The sequence below is a fragment of the Leuciscus leuciscus genome (genome assembly GCF_965113295.1).
Source record: "Leuciscus leuciscus genome assembly, chromosome: 13".
In the NCBI taxonomy this organism is placed as follows: domain Eukaryota; kingdom Metazoa; phylum Chordata; class Actinopteri; order Cypriniformes; family Leuciscidae; genus Leuciscus; species Leuciscus leuciscus.
Window position 1 is genome coordinate 19997537 of NC_138737.1, and position 22316 is coordinate 20019852.

General features: G+C 37.5%; 2 protein-coding genes across 2 annotated transcripts; both read left to right on the top strand.

Moving 5' to 3' along the window:
* Positions 1 to 11478: 11478 nt before the first annotated feature.
* Positions 11479 to 13437, top strand: LOC309512851 (uncharacterized protein; the record flags this gene model as incomplete). The annotated part of the gene is made up of 3 exons (XM_082188573.1): positions 11479 to 11674; positions 11950 to 12020; positions 13249 to 13437. The coding sequence occupies exons 1-3, from the start codon at positions 11563 to 11565 to the stop codon at positions 13435 to 13437; spliced, it is 372 nt and encodes a 123-aa protein (XP_082044699.1). The 5' UTR covers positions 11479 to 11562.
* A 308-nt stretch (positions 13438 to 13745) lies between these two features.
* Positions 13746 to 15519, top strand: LOC309513412 (serine/threonine-protein kinase pim-3-like). Its single transcript, XM_082189203.1, has 5 exons — positions 13746 to 13784; positions 13876 to 14254; positions 14445 to 14621; positions 14883 to 14971; positions 15099 to 15519. The coding sequence occupies exons 1-5, from the start codon at positions 13767 to 13769 to the stop codon at positions 15108 to 15110; spliced, it is 675 nt and encodes a 224-aa protein (XP_082045329.1). The 5' UTR covers positions 13746 to 13766; the 3' UTR covers positions 15111 to 15519.
* Positions 15520 to 22316: the final 6797 nt, after the last annotated feature.

Sequence of the window (22316 nt, forward strand, 5' to 3'; positions counted from 1 at the left end):
GATGCTCAGTACTGCTGGTAGCACCGTTCTGGAAAAACCAACCTTGGTTCCCAGCCGTGATGCAGTTAGCAAGTACTGCCCCGTGGCCAGTACCAATGAGGAGAGATCTCCTCTCACAGGCCCGCGGCTCGATCTGGCATCCTCACCCGGAACTATGGTCCCTTCATGTCTGGGCCATCAACGGGTACATGTTGGACTCCCTAAAGGAGTATTAAACACGATCACGCAGGCTAGAGCTCCGTCTACAAGACGACTCTATTCTTCGAAATGGTCAGTGTTTTCGGGCTGGTGCACAGCCCGTGGTGTGTCACCCACAAACTGTGATGTGACGGAGGTGCTTTCCTTCCTACAAGAGCTGTTGGATGGGGGCAGGGCCCCCTCCACGCTCAAAGTTTATGTGGCGGCTATAGCAGCGTTCTCAGAAACAACGCTTGGTCAGTCAATAGGAAGGAACGATTTAGTCATCCGCTTCCTTAGAGGAGCTAAGAGACTGAATCCTCCCAGACCTCCCTCAGTCCCCGTATGGGACCTTTCTACGGTTCTGGAAGCCATGAAAGGTGCGCCATTTGAGCCTTTACAGTCAATCGATTTGAAACACCTGTCTTTCAAGACGGTGTTTTTGCTGGCTCTCGCTTCAGTGAAGCGCATAGGGGATCTGCACGCGCTCTCTGTGAGCGCGGCGTGCTTGGAGTTTGGGCCCAATGACTCAAAAGTTATACTCAAACCTAAGCACGGTTATGTTCCAAAATCCCTCAACACACCGTTTAGGGCACAGGTTATCTCCCTGTCAGCCCTACCGGTCCCTGATGAGGAAAGAGACGCGAGCCTCCTTTGCCCAGTCAGGGCATTACGAGCTTATGTGTCTCGCTCGTCTGTTTTCAGACAGACGGAGCAGCTCTTTGTTTCATTTAGCGGACGTTCTAAGGGACTAGCCGCGTCGAAACAGAGCCTATCCAGATGGATAGTTGATGCTATAGCGCTGGCATACGCCTCCAAGGGCATGCAGTGCCCTTTGGGTGTCAGAGCGCACTCCACGAGAGGCATGGCCTCTTCGTGGGCCTGGTCAAGTGGGATTGCCTTGCAAGATATTTGTATGGCGGCAGGCTGGGCCTCCCCGTCTACATTTATAAGGTTTTATAACCTAGAGGTTCCCGCCCTGCAGGCCAGGCTGCTGTCGGTCTAAACTACCAGTATTATCTGACCTGATGCGATCAGCTCAGAATGCTGCGTCTGCTGAGCACAGCTCAACGTTCGACAGTATAAAGCTGGGCAAACTGTGTAAGACCCACATTTTCCCCATCAGTTCAGGCCGTACCCCGCCCTGTCTGTATGATGAAATTCGCGTCCCATCGACGCTACTTTATGTGGAAAAGTGAGGTTGCACCCCTCCCTCTTCCCGGACTCCCTGTGAGTTCCCTGAGTGATTGTGCACTATATGTACCCCGGGTTTTCGCCCTTGGGTCTTTGGTGTCAGATCTCAGCATGCACGGCGTTTTACATTGGGTCCCCTAGCGTAAGATATCTTACGCAGTACGAGAGACCTCTCGTAAGAGAACGTACTCGGTTACTAACGTAACCTCGGTTCTCTCTAGAAGAGGGAACGAGTACTGCGTATCTTGCCGTGCATGCACACGCTCTGGTTGCTTCGATGATGAAAAACCAGATAATAGCTGCCTGCGAGCGATATTTATAGGCCTAGACCACGGCCATTTCGGCGGGACGTGACGCAGCGGGCGCGAAGTGCCCTGATTGGGTCTGACGTCACGCCAGGCCTCGCTCGATAGGCTGCTGCAGTTGCCGCAGAGCAGCCAATAGGCGCGCGAGCTGTCTCGCCTATGTCTGCATTGCTGCTGCAACGCGTTTTGCATTATTACAAAATTAAGGATAATTTTTGGCTTCAATATCTCGCGGAAAAGGATTTTCCCCTAGCGTAAGATATCTTACGCAGTACTCGTTCCCTCTTCTAGAGAGAACCGAGGTTACGTTAGTAACCGAGTACGTTCACTATAACCCCGGAGTAAAATGTGACTCAACAATATTCAATCAGCTTCTCCATACAGTGCATGGTATGAAATGAATCAATTGAACTCATTTCTACTTTTCAGAAGGTTTTCTTTTAACTATATTCCTTTAACTTCGATCGCAAAGATCAGCTCACGTCTTTTCTCCTCTATCATGCTCAGCTCTCTCTCCTCGTTACGCAGGCGCGTGATGACGGAGCGCTCTGATTGGTCTTCTTCTTCTTTTTCTTCTTCTTCTTTTTCTTCTTCGGGCTTATTGGCGGTTCGCATTCTTAAAGGACAAGTTCGGTATTTTACACTTAAAGCCCTGTTTACAGATCGTATCTGATGAAATAGAACGGTTAAGATTAAAATTTGGACACATGCTGCTGTCCCGAGAGTTTTAGGTTTATTCCATTCACCATTCCATTCCATTCGCCATTCACGTAGTCCTGTAGGATGTTTTCCTATTATTTGCATTGTTGAATGAAGTCCTGTATGTCCCAGTCTTAATCTAGAAATAATACAGTCTTCCTTCCTTCTCCCACTTGAATTCCTTCCTCTACCTACCAATGGTTGTATTAAATGTAAATGTCTACCCTTTTTCTCATTATCCCAATACGATTGCCAATTTTTTATTTATCTCCCTTTTAATTAGTGATTTTATTTCTAATTTGCTATACCTAATTTGCATATCTATAGTTTCCTTTGCCATAGACTGTTTTGCCAATTTATCTGCTGCTTCATTTCCAGACACTCCAGTATGTGCTGGAACCCATAAAAACTGAACTATCTTATTTTTTTGTTGCATCATTTACGTTTTTTATGCATTTGGCAGACGCTTTTATCCAAAGCGACTTACATTGCATTTTAAGGAACACATTTACTTTCTTATCAGTTCTTGCTTTCCTTGGGAATCGAACCCATGACCTTGGCGTTGCAAGCGCCAGCACTCTACCGTTTGCACTACAGGAAAGCGCATCATGAACAATATCTGTAATATTTCCAAAACGATATCCTGTCTAGTATCTGACTTTTGAGCATCCAGGCACATCAAGGCTGAACTTGAATCTGAGCATATTAAAGTTTTACTTAGCCCCATTTCATTTCTTTTATTAATTGCTACCATAATTGCTAGTAACTCTCCTGTAAACACAGATACATGATCTGATACTCTTTCCCCTCTTGCCACTTTCAATCTGGGAATTATATACGCTACCCCCACCTGTCCCTTCTGTGGATCCTTAGATGCATCTGTGAAAACCTGTATATATTGTTCATACTTAATACCAATATATTCTTTTGTCATCTCTGCATCCAACATCCTCTGATCTTTATCTTGTCTTGACTCCAATAAGAATAGATCTACATTTGGTTGAGGTAAAATCCATAATGGTGTTGTTGTTGGTAATATTACTGCTGGAATAACTCTATACTCATTTAATTTCATATCCTGAACTAAATCCTTAATAATCCAACCAAAACTGTTAACTTTCCCTTTCCCATATTCCCAACATGCTTCAAGTATACCTTTTGTTGGATGACTATCCTTCTGCCCTTTTAGGTTTACCCAGTATGCCAGTATCAATTGCTTCCTTCTTAAGTGAATTGGCATCTCCCCCACCTGTAAAGCTGAAACAGGAGAGGAAGGATGAGCTCCACAACATATTCTCAAAGCTCGTGATTTAATTCGTTCTAATTTTCCTAACTGTGACTTAGCTTCTGTTCCATATGCGATACAACCATAATCTAATACTGCTCTTATCATTGTCGAATAAATTGTTTTTAATGCAACTCTATCAGCTCCCCATTCTCGTCCTGAAATACACCTCATTACATTTAAAATCTTCTTACATTTATCCTCCATCTTATTTATGTGTACATTCCATGTAACCTTTGTATCAAACCACATACCTAAAAATCTTATCACTTTAACCTGTTCTATCTCTTTGTTGTATAAATTAATCTTTAAATCAATACTTGACCTTTTATTTGTAAAAAATATATATTTGGTTTCTCCACAGAGAATTTAATACCCCATTTGTAAGACCATTCCTCAACATTTTTTAAAACTGCTTGCATTTTATTAACAATATACTCTACATTCCTACCTCTAAGCCACAGAGCTCCATCATCCGCGAACAGTGATTTATTTACATTCTTATCTATTGTTGCAAATACATCATTAATCATAATAATAAACAACAAAGGACTTATAACACTACCCTGAGGAGTTCCATTCTCAATTATTCCTTTCCTTGATATATATTCTCCAATCTTTACTTTAATATTTCTTTCAATTAAAAACTCTTTAATCCAATTATATAATTTTCCTTCTATTCCAATTTGATCTAACTTTATCAATAAACCCTCCTTCCATAACATATCATAAGCTTTTTCTACATCAAAGCAAACTGCTATTAGAGTTTCTTTATTTATCAATGCTTTCCTTATATCTGATTCCAATTTAATAATTGAGTCCATACTTTTTCCATGTCTAAAACCATTTTGATATGGGGAAAAAAATGTATTCTTCTCCATATGATACATTAAACAATCTGTAATAATTTTTTCCATAACTTTAGATGTGATGTTAATGCTATCGGTCTGCAGTTTAAAAGGGATACTTGGATCTTTACCTGGTTTTTTAATGGGAATTATTACTGCTTCTTTCCATCTCTTAAAATCCCTTCTTCCCATACCCTGTTATAAAACTCTAGAATAATTTTAAGAGATTCCTCACTTAACTTTTTTAACATTACATAACTAATTCCGTCCTGTCCAGGAGTGGAAGCTTTAGTGTTTTTTAATGCCCTCTTTAATTCTGAATATGAAAAAGGCACATTTGGAAAACTATTTGTTACTCTCTTTTTTTCTAAAATAAATGGATGCTCTTTTAACAACTTCTCCCTCATTTCCTTACACTCCTTCATCAAATTATCCGAACTATTTATTTTTGAGAATTCTTTTCTAAACATTTCTGCTTTTTCCTCATCACTTATTGCTATTTCTTCCCCAATACATAACACAGGATACTCATATTCTCTTCGAATGCCACTCATCTTTTTAATCCACTTCCTCAATTGGATTATTTTTCCCAATTTCTTCACAATATGATCTCCAATACTCTTTCTTCACTTCCCTTACTGTTCTTCTAGTTTCTGCTTGAGCCTTTTTATATATTATCATGTTTTCCCAATTGTGAGTTTTCCTTAGAATTTTAAATGCTTTCCTTTTCCTTTTAACTGCTATTGCACAGTCCTCATTCCACCATGGGACTATTTTCCCCACCCTCTTTCCATTGCTTTTCGGAATGCATTCTCTAGCAGCATTCTGTATCACTGATATTAATTCTGTATATATTCTTTCAATTATTCTTTCATTCATCTTGATCATTTTCAATCCTTCCTCACATATTCTTTTGAATTTTTCCCAATCTGCTTTCTCATACTTCCACTTTCCTGTATTTCCTTTCTTTATCTTCCCTATCTCATTATTTACAATTGAACTTAATATTAGGAAATGATCACTACCCGCTGTACAATTTAATACCTCCCAATTTATTATTCCCCCTAATTCATTAGGAACAATTGTTAGATCTATTGCGGATTCCCTCCGTGAATTTACATCCATACGTGTTTCTGTTCCATCATTTATACAAACCAAATTTTCCTTTTCCATCAACTCTTCAATGACCATACCATTTGTATCTGTCGATAAACCTCCCCATAAAGTATTATGGGCATTAAAATCCCCGCACCATATTACTCTACTTCCTCTTAATCCTTTTATTGCTTCCATACTTTCTTGTGTTAATCTTTTACACGGATTATAAAAGTTTATTATAACATAACTTTTATTTCCAAACCATATTTCTACTATTCCATCGTTTCCCCTTTTTCCAATATAAGGCATTCCCTCTTTTACAAAATTGACACATCCTCCTCCTTTTCCTTCTACCCGATCTCTTCTCACACTTATGTATCCTTTTAAAACAAATTCTAGTCTAGGATTCAACCATGATTCTTGAATACATATTACATCTGGCTTATCCTTCATTTGGTTTATATATCCTTTAAATTCTTGACCATTAGCACAAAGGCTCCTGGCATTCCATTGTAAAATAGTTAACATACTAGCCAACCCCTAACTCCTGACTTGACTGAGATTCTGTATTAAGGTTTTTCATTATATCTTCACATTTCAATCCCTTAATATCTGCCGCCTTTACTATTATTTGTAACTTTTCTGTTCTCCTTTCTGTTTGTGCTGTACAATTAATTACCTCCACCATGAATAGCACAAAATGTATCTTACTTACTATCATTACATCTTCTGGTACTCTACCTTCATCAATTCTTCCTGTACCTTCATTTTTTTTTCCATACTCCATTCTCTCAGTCTCACTTTGCCTATTTCTATCATTTACTACTTTCACAGCTTCAGTTCGATTATTTTTTGACTTTTCCTGTTGTACTTCCACAGCCTTTTTCCTCACCTCACAACCTCCATATATGCCGCATTGTGACTATCCACAGTTGCAACACTTCAATCCTACTCCTTCTCCACACTTCCCAAATTTGTGCTCCCCTCCACAACGCGCACACCTCATTTTAGACTTACACACTGACGCAGTATGTCCATATCGCTGACAATTATAACACCTCAAAGAAGGGGCTATATACTTCCTAATCGGATAACTAATATGACCCATCTTAATCCGATCTGGCACTTCTTTTCCTTCCAATTTTAGACGTACTGACAAACTATCCATTCTTCTACCTTCTCTGTTCATTTGTAATCGGACTGCATCCATAACCTTTGCCCCCTCTAGATTCTTTTTTAATTCCTCCATAGTAACTCCTAACGGAATTCCATGTATTACTCCATACACCCATGACTCCTGTCCTACAATCTTGTAATTCATTACCATCTGTTTCCCAACTGGCTTTATTTTTATGGCTTTATTTTTTTGCTCTTCATTCTAGTGTTGTTTTTGGCGGCCTGTTTTACTTTTAGTTTTAGTCTAGTCTTTGTGTCAAGCTGTCGTTTTAGTTTTTATTAGTTTTAGTCACGTTCATACTCTTTTTAGTCTAGTCTAGTTTTAGTCGACGAAAACTGATGACATTTTAGTCTAGTTTTAGTCGACGAAAACTGATGACATTTTAGTCTAGTTTTAGTCGACGAAAACTGATGACATTTTAGTCTAGTTTTAGTCAATGAAAATTGTATTTTATTTAGTAATGCAATTCTATTTAACCCAGTCAATATAGTATTTCAAACAAGGTTATCTTATTATATTTAGGGCTGTGTCGGTGGCAGTTTGTTGGTAATGGACCAACTACCAGCGGTGGTTGGGGGGGTTGTTTAAAAAAATTAAAAATAAAAACTCGTTTTATATTTCCACACAAAGACGCGTGATATAGCCTACCACAATGCGCTTTGAGAGGGATGACACGAGCAGGAAAGAGTCCATCGATCTCTTTTCTGATATCTTCATGTTTTCAACTTGATATAAAATGGTCTGAAGAGCGAATTTTATTCTCCACAAGGGCGAGATATTTAAGCTATGTTTGAGATTGCGCTGCCAGAGAAAGTGAAACAAAAAAATCACCCGCGCGTGTGAAACGCGCTTTACAACTAAACTTGACGCGCCTTACCATGTCTATAACAAGCACAAACTGTAGAAACATGCAAGTACAAATGTAGGCTATCTGTCCTACAGCATTTTCTACTTTACCACAGTAAAGAATACGAATATAATAGGCCTTATTAAAAGCGAACCAATGAAGAAACGTTTATAATCCCCTTAGAAAATGGGTGAGACGTGAGTGAAGATTTGGGAAAAGAAAGAGATTCCATGCAGGGATGAGTCACGTTTTTTGAATATTCGATTAGTTTATTTAATTATAGAATATCGAATAGGTTGTGCGATTATTCTTTAAAATAAACTCCATGTTTTCTGTGCTGATGCGGTGGTGACGCGTTCATGTAACCAGAGGGTGACGATTATGAATGTGTCAAATATATCAATGAGACATTTTAATGGAATAACTAATGGACTAATATTGTTAAATTTGCTGATAATCGGGTGACCAGATCGCAAACCAGAATTTAAAGCCGACAAAGCTATGGGTTCACGCCATAGACAGTAGCTATATAAACGGGTTCACGCACAACTCTCTCATTCGTCGTGACGTTATAACATTTCGTCTCGTCTCGTTTTGGTCAACGAAAATGAAGAGACATTTTAGCATAGTTTTTATTTTGTTAAACCACATTTAGTCTCGTTTTTATTCGTCAACGATATTGCATTATACATTTATTTTAGTCATCGTCACATGACCAGCATTTACGTTGCGTCTCGTCTCGTTTTCGTCAGGTGATAAAGGTTCGTTGACGACAATATTTCGTCATAATTTTCGTTGACGAAAGCAACACTACTTCATTCCTACATGCTATCATTAAAGCTCCATCTTGTAGCACTTTTGCGAAAGCTATACCAGCTTTTTCAATTCATATGTCAACGTCAATGGATTAACTCCTGAAACTCCTACCTCTCCTTTAAACTTCAATATTATCCTAAATTCACTCTTGCTATTACTTCGTTCCTCTCCATCTTCCTCACTAGCTATTGAACTGCTTTCTGATCTTTCCTCCTTACCTTTTTTCCTCTTTTTATTAACCTTCTTTTCTGTTCTGACATTTGTCCATCCTACCTCCATATCATCCTCCTCTTCACCTGTATCTTCCATTCTTAGAGTCTCTGATCCATCCCCAGTTCGATTTCCCGGATCCCTCTTGTTCATATTTTTGGACTTATTTGAATTGGCCGCCATGCACCGCCACTCCGAATATCAACCGACCGCGTCACTTCCCGTCACCTCGCCACAACAAAATAATCTTGCAATTTTTAATAGATTCAAGAAAAGTACAAGCTGCCTCTTCAGAATAATTTTGATGGTAAAGATTAAAAGTCAGCACAGAAATGTGCAATTTCTTGAGGGTTATTACTTTCCCATCAATATTTAGAGATTCAATTAATGAGGTTCTTAAACGACTCTTTTGTAATCAGAAAAAAATTGCTGTGTTACATTCTCCTTCCTCTATCCATTTTTGTCTAGATCTTATATAAGCACCCTGTGCTCTATAAGTGTACAGCTCATCTAATTTACATTGCAGTTCAGCATACTCAAGCTTATCAGATTCAGAAAGCAGCTCTGGGGGTTTAGAAGAAAAAGTATTGCAATTTTAGACACCACCTTATTTTCTTCTGCTCTTTTAAGTTTGGCTAAGTTACTAGCAAATTTTCCGAAATATTTACCGATTTCAAACTTCAACAGCTCCCACTGGCAACAATATGAATCTAACGGTAATTATGCTCTTTTCCAATATTGCTCAATCAATAATGTAATATTCTTTTTAACATCTTTATACAGGAGAAGAGAATTGTTCAGTTTCCAATAAGAAAGAGTTGATCTGAAATCAAGGGATGCTGAGAGACTAACCTTAAGAGAGACAGCACTGTGGTCTGTAAGAGGCGTGGCGTGAATGCTGACTGATTTACAACTGTTTGCTAGGTTTTGGGAAATAAGCCAATAATCTATTCGAGACTGCTTAGAGTGGTCCTTGCTGCTCCTGCTATAGAGTCTCAGCTGTGGATATGTTTCTCCCCATATGTCAACAACATTAAATCACATCATAAATTCATCCATAATTGGACTTACAGAAGCAGCTCTGGAAGGAAACCTATCTAAATCACTATTTAACCATATTATAATCCCTACCCAAAATAATACCAGAATTGGGGTATTTATTTATCCAGTACTGTATATTAGGCTATCGCTAATCATATCAATTAAGGTGGTATTTTCCGTCGAAGGATTATACCCATACACATTTAAAAGAACTGTGGTGGTCTAGCCAAGTAAAACCACAAACAAAAGAAATTACCCTTGGGGTCACTGTCAAGGTGTAGTATTTCACCAGCAAACTTATTTTTCAAAATGGCGACACCGATCGCTGTGTACCGTGAGACATCCAGATATCATTGCCCCACTGGGACCTCCAAAATTTTGCGTCATCCTGCGTGGAATGGGTTTCTTGAAAAACACAAAAATCAAATCCATGTTTTTTAACAAACAAAAAAAGGTCTTTGCGTTTCACATTGTTTCTTACGCCCCTGGCATTAAGTGAAATGAACGATATCGACATTAATAAATGAACAACAGAGAACAATTATGAACAACAGTGGCGTGCACAGACCTCCTCAGGGGCCGAAGGACCAAAAAGGGCAACAAAAAAAAAGAAAAAAAAGAAAAGAGTTCCTTGTTTTTTTGTTGTTGTTTTTTTGCCATTCTAAAGACGTTGATACAATTAGAATGCATAATGCATAGAATGCAAGCCCCTGCCCTCTTTTGTCTCAAAATGTATTGTGCCCCTCTCTGATAATTGTAAATAATAATAATTAACTCATTAGACAATTAGAAAAAATAACTCTAGAAAATAACTTTTTGCACTATATTACGTTCATTATATGTACATTTCTTTTTCTGTATATCTGAATAAATCGAAAAATCTAAAAGTTTTTATATCAACCATTTAAAACAAAGTTAGTATTATAACTTAATTAATACTAACGTGATCTTAAAGTAGGTTTGTTATCCCTGTGGCTCCCTCTGGTGGACAACATTAGTATTCATCGCTGAATCGAATTGACATAAATGTCTGATACTTTTTTTTAACGATTACATTTTTTTTTAATGATTATTTTATTAGGCTACTGATAATATAGCCTCATCAAACTCAAATTCACTGATTCATTTCATGGTACCTTATTTCATGCTTTAACAGTTGAATTTTAAACTTCCATTTTGTAGCTAAACAGTAATGATACATTATTATATCACTTGTTAATGGTTATTTATATTTAATAATTACATTCAGTCCTGCATGAACAGATTCGGTTTGCTTGCAGATTCGATGTGCGCTCACGCGCTCTGCTCACGCGGGCAACTTCGGGTGCGCGTGCCTGCATATGACGGATTCGAATTTTAGTTGCTATGGTGACGCGTCCTATGAATTCTTTCTGACTCGCAAATACTTTGTTCGCTGTCTGCTGGTTGAGAAGCGAATTCCGAGACTTTTGCTGAATCTTTCTGTGCTGATCTTGCGATTTTGAAGCTGTTTGGAGGATTTCAGAGAGGAGACTTGTATTCTTGAAGGAGATTGGATTATATATCATCTAACGTTACATCGTTTTATACGTTTTTTAAAGTTCATATTCTTTCCGAGGACTCTTTAATTGTATTGTTCTTTTCTTATTTTAGAGGGAGTTTGGAGTTTTATTTTATTTTTTTGTTGCGGGGAGGGGTATTTCTGAGGAGCATAGTATTTTATTGTATTGTATTGCATTTTGTATTGTTTTTGTATTGTTTTGATTGCAGTTTGAAGGAGGATGCAAGGCCCGACCCGGACACACACCGAGATTATTCCTGGACATTTAACACCTCTGTTTTGTGAGTTTGTTTCTGTGTCCAGATTATTCAGCACCGAAATTGAGATGCCGATGAGAAAGAGGAGGAGGATGGATAGTTCTGTGAAGCTTCGTTGGAGCGGCATCATCTCAGACCAGAATAACGTTACTGCACCGATAGACGAGAGAAGAGCTGAGGGTAAGTCAAATGACCATTGGAGAATATCACTGGAGTGTCATTAATTACCAGATATGACCACACCATATTATATCAAAACACAACTGAAGTTTGATCAAGCCAATAATCAGATTTTTTTGTTTTTTTATTCCAAGACATGTCATGAATATTTAAACAAGGATTGTTGATAAAATAAAGCATTTTAACAGAAGAATAGCCATAATATGAGTATCCAATGTTTAATAATTATAATTATTTGTTTGAAACATGCTTTTGTTTGATATTCTCTGCTTTAGATCAAGACTGTCTTCAAACCCCTCCATCTCCAGTCCACCACAGTCCTGCACTTTTCCGGAATTGGTTTGAGGTATTGGCCCTAATAAGCTACAAATGAATTTGAATAGATTAATACTTGATAGATTTTGACACCTTTTTGTGCATTCGTATTAAATGTTCTTTGTTTATTGTGATATGGGAAGAAATCCAGGTCAAATCTCTTCTATGTGCTCTATGTGTATCATCAGCCTGTTAGTGAGGAAAGTGATAGTTCTCTAGATCTGCTCTCTCTTCACTGGAGTTGTGGAGAGCATATCTCTCTTCACTGGAGTGGCTCAGGTCAGGGTCAGAAAGTGGAGGATCAGACCACTGCAGCCATTAGTGAGAGACACGCTGAGGGTAAATCCAATGACTAGTTGACAATGTGTAAATGCTCTGTTTATTAATGCTCTGTACATCATTAAGTCTACATCATTTTCAGCTATATGAGTATCCATTAATGGAAACGTGTCAATCATGGGAACTTAATTAATTAAGGGATTTTTTCTGTTCCCTTGGATGAAGTGCCATTAATTACCATATGTTACAAATTCACACCTATATCAAAATCCAAAAGTTTGATCAAAGTTATGATTTTTTTCCAGGACATGTCTTGAATATTTAAACAGAACTTAATTTTTTTAAGAATTCATGTAGTATCTGAAGAATCACCATAATATGACTATGCAGTGTTTAATTGATTACTTTCATTTAATACCATTTAATGTAATTAATAATTAATTAATTAATTAATTAAATTTAATTATTTATTTATTTAATTGATTAACTTTATTCATTTATTTTGTATCATAAATTTTAAGGCCAGACAAGTAGTTTGTTGAGAGTTTGGTTTGTAAAGTAGGACTATACGCCTGCGCACATATATATTCAAACGCGCATACCTATAGACTAAACTCGTAATACGCATGTGCACACCGTCAGCGTTCTCACAGGTTCGCGCTTTTAAAGTTTGCGCAGAGAGAACTTAAGAGTTTTCTGTTAAAACGGTGTCGTGTTAGCGGCCCCTAAGTTAATAACTAATGATTGTTGCGACGAAAGTGAATCAATCAAAACGAACTTTACCTGGACAATAACTTTATTCTAGAGCTGCTATGAAGCCAAAACAATCTCTGCTACTTTAATTTCCTATTATCACTGTAAAGCTGCTTTGAAACAATCTACATTGTTAAAAGCACTATATAAAAGAAGGTGACTTGACTTGACTAATTATTTTTTGATTGCTTTTAAACATGATTTTGTTTGATATTCCTTGCCTTTAGATCAAAATTGTCTACAGTCCAGTGCCTGTGCTGCAGAGGATCATGGTCTTCAGGAAGCTCTATCCGGTGGTCTTGAAGATCAGCAGGTTCAAACCCCTCCAGCTCCAGTCCATCACAGTCCAGTCAGTCCAGCACCAGGTCACAACAACAGCGTGGACGAGACAACTGAGGGTGAGTTTACGGCCATGACCTTAAGCATTAAACTCACTGCTTTCCATGCAACTAAAATGAATCAACTTTTTGCAGACAACATTTTGAGCCGGTATGAAATGGGAAGAATGCTCGGTAAGGGATCATTCGGCTCTGTTTATGAAGGGAAACGCTTGGAGGATGGCCTTGAGGTATCGTCATTTTCTTACAATATTTAGCCAGCAAATTATGTTGTCTCACTATATCCATTTCAAGTCTTTTTGTGTGTATTTTTCCACTACTTACTGCATTTGACATGTTAGAAATGTAACATCTTTTTTTTTTTGGTTGATCAGGTGGCAGTGAAAATTGCCAGAAAGCCGCAGAACATGAAGTACATCTACATTGTAAGTAGGCTACACTCACTATGTTGTTTTCAAATTAAAATATGAAAAACATAATGACAACCCCTTCATATAACAATGATCTTTCTTCCAGCCTGGTCATCCCGGACAATTGCCATTAGAGGTCGGCCTATTAATCCTTGCTAATAGGGGCCCCAAAGTTTCAGAGATCATTGAGCTGCTGGACTGGCAGGACCAGCCTGACCAATATATCATGGTCTTGGAGCGTCCCTCACCCTGTGAAGATCTGCGGCATTTTTGGAAACGTCACAAAGGCATCCTAGATGAGGACACAGCGCGGTTTATCATGGCGCAGGCAACGATGGCTGCTCATATGTCCTGTCGCCGTGGAGTGTTTCACCGTGATGTTAAGCTGGAGAACCTGCTGATCAACACAGAAACCCTTGAGGTCAAACTGATTGACTTCGGGTGCGGAGATCTCCTGCAGGAAGCTGGCTATGAAAGATTCTGTGGTATGAATTATGAATCAAACCTGTAGTTTGGGACTTAGGTTCTAGTGACTAGTTCAATTGGTATCATATTAAACCATATCTCACATTTGAGGCAGCATTTTTTTAAATTAAAAACACCAGGTGTTTTGACCACATGTTATGGTATTTCATGCTATGGTACTTACCCATCAGACAAACCTTTTTTCTGCAGGCACTCGACTCTACTGCCCACCTGAGTACTACACAGAGGACAAGTACCACGGGAAACCAGCTACTGTGTGGTCTCTGGGAGTGCTCTTGTTCCTGTTGGTGTGTGGACGCTTTCCAGAACCAAGAGACAGGCAAATGATTGATGAAGACACCTGGTCTGATCCTGGCTTGTCAAATGGTAAGATGGCATTCATCACAACAAAGAAGACCAACTGTAATTTAAATCATACAAAACAAAGAAATTACGAAAAAGTAACACCTGAGCCAAGTGCCTGTATAGAAGATAGATACTGTATTGGATAATACAAGCTTTTTTTTCTTCTTTTTTTTTTTTCTGACCGTACTTTATAGGATAGTCGAACCTTACAGCTTAATACAAAGACAGTATGTTTGTAAAGTTTAAGGTAATAATCTGACTCACTTCTATCGTTCTGCACAGAATGCTGCCTCCTGATTCGATCCCTCCTGAAGGAAAGCCCAAGACAAAGGATTTATTTGAGGAAAATCCTTGAACATGAATGGTTTAAGGTAATGAGCCTAAGATCAGCTACAAATGATTTTGAAGATTATATTCACTTTTCATTTGAAAGATTTAAAAAATGTTTTCTTCTAATTGTAATCTATGACTGTAACCTTTTTTGTTTGTTTGTTTCAGGTCACAGAATAAGACATAAAGAGGAATGTCAGAGCTGCATGTCATGTCAGAATTCCTCCCAGAAGTTCCTTTGAAAGAATTGTTGGCTTGTCTGTTTGCTATTCAGCACCCAAGGACGACCTCCTGGAAAACAGCCAGGAAAAACCAGGACAACATATCACAGCCTCCGATAACACCAGACACATTATCCCTCTCTCCAGCATCTCCACTTCTGTGCTTCTCAGAGAAAATGGAAGAACTGGTGTATGCTGGAACCAAACTATCCCACTCTTTTGCTGCGAGCCCTCAGATATCAACCAAAAAACATCAGGCCTCGCAAACACCAAACCCTGCGGCCCCAGCTCGCCCTCGCCCTCCTCCTGTGAGAGCTATTCGGCCTCTGCCACAACGCCAGGGCCCACACCCTCCCCCATCTGCTCGAGGTGAACCAAAAGCAACTGATACCAGCTCTCAGTGATATGTGTCGGCCTTCAATAGCCGTACAGCAAACCCAACTAATCTGGTGCCTATTACACATCAACCCCCTGGTCATTGCAACTATCTACCGCCCCTTGGTACACTAACCAAGTCCACCTCCTCAAAGCCAAATGCCGACAACTGGAACGACTCACCAATAAAACCGGTCTTACTGTCCACCTGGAAGCCTACAAACTTCACAGACAACAATACAAAGACGCCCTCAACTCTGCCCGCTCGTCCCACTACTCCTCTGTCATCCAATCCGGCTCCAACAGTCCCAAGACACTCTTCTTCACAATCAACAAACTTCTGAAACCCATGGACACAATCTCCAACTCCTTCACCACCTCTAAGTGTGAAGTCACCAAAATTGCCTTCTTTTCACCTTCGTAACATTGCACGGCTCCGTCCCTCTCTGTCTACCATTGCGGCTAAAACACTCATCCATGCCCTTATCACCTCCAGATTGGACTATTGCAACAGCATTCTTTACGGACTACCAAACAAAATCATCGATAAACTTCAATATGTACAGAACTCAGCTGGCCGCCTTCTCACCTCCACCCGCCGCCGTAATCATATCACCCCTGTCCTCTACAACCTCCACTGGCTCCCAGTCAAACACAGGATCAACTTCAAAATACTTCTCCACACATACAAAGCACTTAACAACCTTGCCCCTCCATACCTCTCCGTCCTACTAACCCGCCACACTCACGCCCACACTTTGCCTCTGCTTGTCCTTGTACCTATGTGTTTTCATTTCTTGGGCTATCTATGTAACCCTGTCTATATACCTAGTTTTTATTTTATTTATTTTTTTATTTAATTTTTTTATGTAAACCAATTAACTGTAAAGCGTCTTTGAGTGTCTAGAAAAGCGCTATAAAAATAAATATGTCATTATTATTATTAAACTAAGATTGCTGTGAGGAGGACAAAAAGTAAGACTGTTAAATTAGCACTTTTAAACATCCGCTCACTTAATAATAAATCACTTCTAGTCAACGACTTAACCACAAACAACCTGGATTTGTAAGCTGCTCTTTTTAAAGATATCTATCAATGTAAGCAAATATCATTTGGGAATTACCCATCTTTCGAATATCTGTGTATTTAGTGTTAAAAGGTGCTCCACGCATTTTACTTATTATTTACAGGCCTCCAAAATACTCTCCAGCCTTCGCTGAGGACTTTACTGAACTGTTATCAACAATTACCTCAGAGTTTGACTGTTTTGCTATTGCTGGAGATTTTAACATCCACATAGATAATGCAGAAAACAATATGGCAAAAGAAATCAAAACTGTTTTAAAAACTTTTGATCTGACTCAGCATGTACATGGACCCACACACAATCGTGGAGACACTCTAGATTTACTTATCAGTAAGGGTCTAAACATTTCATCGATTGTTATTAAGGATGTAGCACTGTCTGATCATATCTGTATTTCCTTTGATATATTGATCTCTCCTGCCATTGAAGGATGCTTAAATGAGAACACTAGTGTACTATTTATGAAGGCTATATCTTTAACACCAAGCATATCTGATGGTTGGTACAGATTACTAATCTGGTGGGCTCAGATAATCCACGGTATATGAAAATCCACAGAAGAACACTGACCGTCATGGGGAAATCTCAGAGTCAAAATAAGATACACCGGTGTTTTGCCAGATGAGAAGTGTATTTACTATTTTAATTCATTTTACTCTTAATTCATTTTATAACGGTATCACTTATCTCTTTTAATTCCTTTTATAACTGTTTCCCCTGCTTTTATTTTTCTATGCAAAGCGCTATGAATTGCTATAGTGTGATTAATTCCTTTCTATGTAAAGCTTTTGAATAACTGTTTGAATGTTCCTTACTTTTATTTTTTGATTATTTTTATTCCTCTCTAAAGCACTTTGAATTGCCATAGTGTATGAAATGTTCCATGTAAATAAACTTGCCTTGCCTTGCTCATCTACAAACTTTGTATTCTTGCATAATTAACTATTATTGTTCAATAATTAATATTTTATATAAACCATATTGGCGTACCTGATTTTGAGAAATGGTATGTGTGTTAGACCGCTTAACATTGTGATTGCTATCAGGATATGAGGAGACTTTCAACCAGCATAAAAAAAAAAAAAAATGTTTGTAGATAATCACCTATTGCACCTCAGCATTTTCCAAACACTCTTATCTTTATATGTTAAAAATTCTGTATTCTTCAGGAGGGGCAGGTCCTCTATCCACCTTATTTTTATTTCTATTTAATGCCAAGGAATCAAAAATACAAGTAGCCTACATAGCAAAAATGTAGAAGTTACATTAAATGATACTAAAATCCATCATTTATACATGGATCTATTATATAGAAGAACTGAACAGAAAACTTTAATGAAATAAATTAAAAAGTTGAAACAAGGTTATTGTCTTAAGAGCTTTAAGATTCTTGGCTGATGAAATATTTTGGATGTACTGTTGGACCTCTCTTCTAAAAACAATGAGTAAAGGATTTTGAAGAGAGAATTTACAGTGGTGAATATGAAATTTAGTAAGGAGCAATAATAGATTCATAATAAAATATTCCTTAATTTTAGCTTTTTGTATATTAAAGAAGCAAAACATTACATCCTTAAAAAAACAAAAGAGAAATCCGGAAGCACATTGCAGTTGATAAAATGAGAAAATTCGTCCCAAAATAGTTGTTTGAGAGGACAATCCCAGAAGATATGAGGAGCAGTTTCATCAGGGGCGCCACAGAAAGAACAACTTGTGTCTATATCTGACTTAAACCTTTTCAAAAAAGGGTAAGATTTGTGCAATAATCTGAATGAAATTTCTCTAACCTTGTTAGTTATGTATTTCAAAGGCAGAGTCCATACTTTTTTCCCAATCAATATGGTCAACCAAATTCATCCAATATGACGACATATATGGAATTGTTACAAGCTCCTTTTGAAAGAGAGATCTAATTCTATAATAATACGTGATGAAGGATGTGACAAAAAGCACAGTTTTCCTACTGGGAGTTCAAATGGGTCTAAAGAAATAGGTAAAGTGTTAGATGATCTAACGGACTCTCTTAGAAGCATAACAACTCCTTTAGGAACAGCGTCCATTACAATGGGAAATTCCTTGGGAGTTACTTGGAAATTGAATTTACGTAAAAATTCTTCATAATTTAAAGTAACACCTTCTGAATTTAATAACTGAGAAACAGTCAAAATTTGTTTCTCAAACCAATTACTAAAAAAAAACAAAGACATTCTTATATACAATTTCCCAGTTGTTCCAAATAAAGTACCGGTGAGGGGAAAAGTTGTGCTTAAAAATGAAAGACCACGCAAGTAATGCTTGCTTATGGAACTTAGATAAGTTGTAAGGGATTCTAGCAATATTATAATTACAGATCAATAGGAAAGGGAGACCACCTAATTTGGAAAAGAAGTAATTAGGGATAAAATCCCAAATTGAATTTGGATTACACAAAAACTGTCTAATCCAATTCATTTTGAAAGTGTTGTTCAGAGATGAGAAATCAAGAAAATTGATTTGAACATAATTTACTTCTTAACATAATGTATTTTGTTTTGCCAAATGCAACCATGCATTACATCTTCTTTGGGCTTTTATTATAACAGGGTCAAAGTTCAATGTACTATTATCTACTATCTTGATTTTTAGTGATCACGATGCCTAAATATGTAACTTTAGATCTAACTGGAATATTATAGAAAGAGGGTGCAGTGCAATCTTTAATAGACATTAAGTCACATTTATTTATGTTTAAATTAAGTCCTGAAGCTTTAGAGAACAGTTTTATATAATCAATTACTATAGGGATTTGGGAAGCATCTCTTAAAAATAAGGTATAGTGTCATCTGCTAATTGGCTAATATAATAATTTCTCGATCTGCTATATAGCTACGGATACCCTAAATACTGCTTTCACAGATAAACGTGGAGAGTTGCTGCACACAAAGTAGAAATAAATAGGGAGAAATGGGACACCCTTTGTCTGACTCCTCTAGATAAACTAAACCTTGGGGAAGTGCCATTCTTTAATTTAATCCAACAGCTTCTATTATTGTAAAGGGTTTTAATAACTTCGCAAAACATATCTCCAAAACCAAATCTATGTAATGACTTCATAATAAATTGTGCTCTAAAGAATCAAACGGCTAATAGAAATCTAAAAAAATAATCGAATAAATCAAGAACCAATCTTATATTATTAACTATTTGTTTTTTATTCATAAAACCAGACTGTCTCTCATCTATTACAGAACTACTAGTTCATAGTATGAGTCTCATAGCCGATTTGAGTCTTTTAGCAAAAATTAGAGCTATGTAACAGGCGTCTACAGAATTTGATAATTAATTATTAAATGAATTGCTGTAGGTACAAATAGATTTAGCAGAGGATTTAAAGTTCGTAAAGGAAGTAGCGGGTTGTGTTGAGAAACAACAGACAGACAAGAGTTAGATTTGAACTGGAATGTAATTTGATATAAAGTGAAAAAATGTTCAACCATGAACATTTTTCCTCGAGTGCACTCTTCTCTCACTCCAAAAAAATACACAGACCGGTCATTTCAATGTCAAAATGAAATGAAATAAAAAACAAAAATAAATAAATAAATAAACGAAGTGTCTTTTCTCTAAAAATACCACAGCTGTTTAAATGAATAAGGACCTCAATATCAATCAAATTTGGCTCTGGGTAACCATAACGTTACACCATCAAGAGTTCTAGTTCTGCAAAGTACTGATCAGTTTCTTCTCAGTCATCGTATTTGTCAAGTCAATCCTGAAAGGGAACTTAATATTTTTTTCTCTCTCACACAGGCGCATGTGACCAACAATAATGGTGAACTAAATTGAACAAGGAATAGAGACAGCGCGCAACGCGTCATAATCTGAAGACCACGCCCACCGGGGCGGGGGAACAGTGCAACCGTCTCCATTGACTTTGCATTGCGAGAGGCTGTCTCCTTGTCATTTCGTGCTTCTAACAAAAGACAGAATAATGCCTAAAAGCTGCTATGTGACAAGGTGTACAGCAAACAAGCTAAGAAACCCAGAAATAAGTTTTCATAAGCTGTCGACCCCAAAACATGAGCGTTTGAGGCAGGGCCGCGGGAAGTGGGGGTGCTGTTTTCACAGAATTGTAAATGCAACGCATATGTTTGTTCATTAAAATGTATAAATTTTTAGCATTTAGTCATTTATTTGTAATAAACACTTTAAGTGGGCTATTTAAAAATTGTTATTTAGCCTATATGTTAAATTATCTTTTTAAAACATAAGCGCAGAGTGTTACGTAATATTGTGTGTGTGTGTGTGTGTGTGTGTGTGTGTGTGTGTGTGTGTCGAAAGAATTTGCCCGCAGCTGCTCAAAAAAAAAAAACCTTACAAAACCTTAAAAAACCCCACTGTCAGTGTTTTGTAAGGAACAGGCAAATATGTAAAATATAGCAGGAGACATTTTAATTGTTTACAAATAAAACATTTATTTTTTTATGTCAGTGTCGGCTAGACAGATGAAGTTGACGACTCGCGATCTTCGCAGCGCCAGAGAGAAATGCACATTTCATACGAATTACATAAGCAGCGCAGTCTGTTTTCTTTCGTTTTGAATTGTTCTGCTTAAAAGTAGACATTTCAAGCTATCCAAATGTCTCAGGTCTGTGAGGCAATAGGCTACCTTATAGGCCTACGCTGAGTTTCATTATGAGACGAGCTCCAGGTTCGCCAGCGCCTCCGTATCCTGATTATTTATTTTCTAATAGCCTATATTTAGGCTACTTCTTATTAAATCCAGACAATTTGTTGATGAAACATCGATTCAAATTAAGATACAATTAATACAAAACGAAATTAAATTTAAAGACAGGCTTTGTGCTTTCAGTTTGAGGTCTCTGTGAAAGTTTTAAAACATTATTTTAGTGCCGCTTTAGAGCGCTCACGTCCGTAACGGAGAACTGTCTCTAAATTTTTTTTAATAATTATTTTTTGTGAAATAAATTTTAAAAAAAATGCGACTTAGTCCAGTGCGACTTAGGCTATAGATGTTTTTTTCTTCCCCGTGGCGCATTTTGTGACTGATATGCGACTCCGGAGCAATAAAATAAAAGGGAAGCAGAATCAATAAAGTCAAAAATGTGATGTGCAGTCAGGTTTGAGTGTGTGCGCGTTTTTTGAGGAGTTTTATAGTCTTGATATTGTTTCTTATTCAAAAGTGGTGACGCCCCTACACCTTTTTTTTTCTTAAATCACTTTTATACTTCACTTTTCAACCTTTATTAGGGAAATAAGATGTTAATAAATTGTGAATAAATTAAACTTAATTCCCTTTTATTTAACCGGGTTTAATCATTGTCGAGCAGAGATACAGGACGCCAATTGTCAGTTAAAAGTAAATCGTTCTTCTGGGTTTCGGGATTAAAGTAATTAAACCTTCAGTGAGAGTTGGGGGGAGAGTCTCATTCTGAATGCTTTCTTCAAAGACCTTAAGTAAAAAAGGTGATCATTCTTTAGAAGTAGAACATTTTGTAGAACTCGATAAGCCCGCAGGTTCCGGGTGATTTATTGTTTTTAAGTTCTATAATTGAGTTATTAACTTCTAATAAAGTAATTTCACTATCGCAGAGGTTTCTATCATTACCCAAAATAGTCGTGCAATTTTTAACAGATTCAAGAAAAGTACAAGCTGCCTCTTCAGAATAATTTTGATGCTAAAGATTACAGTAAAAGTCAGC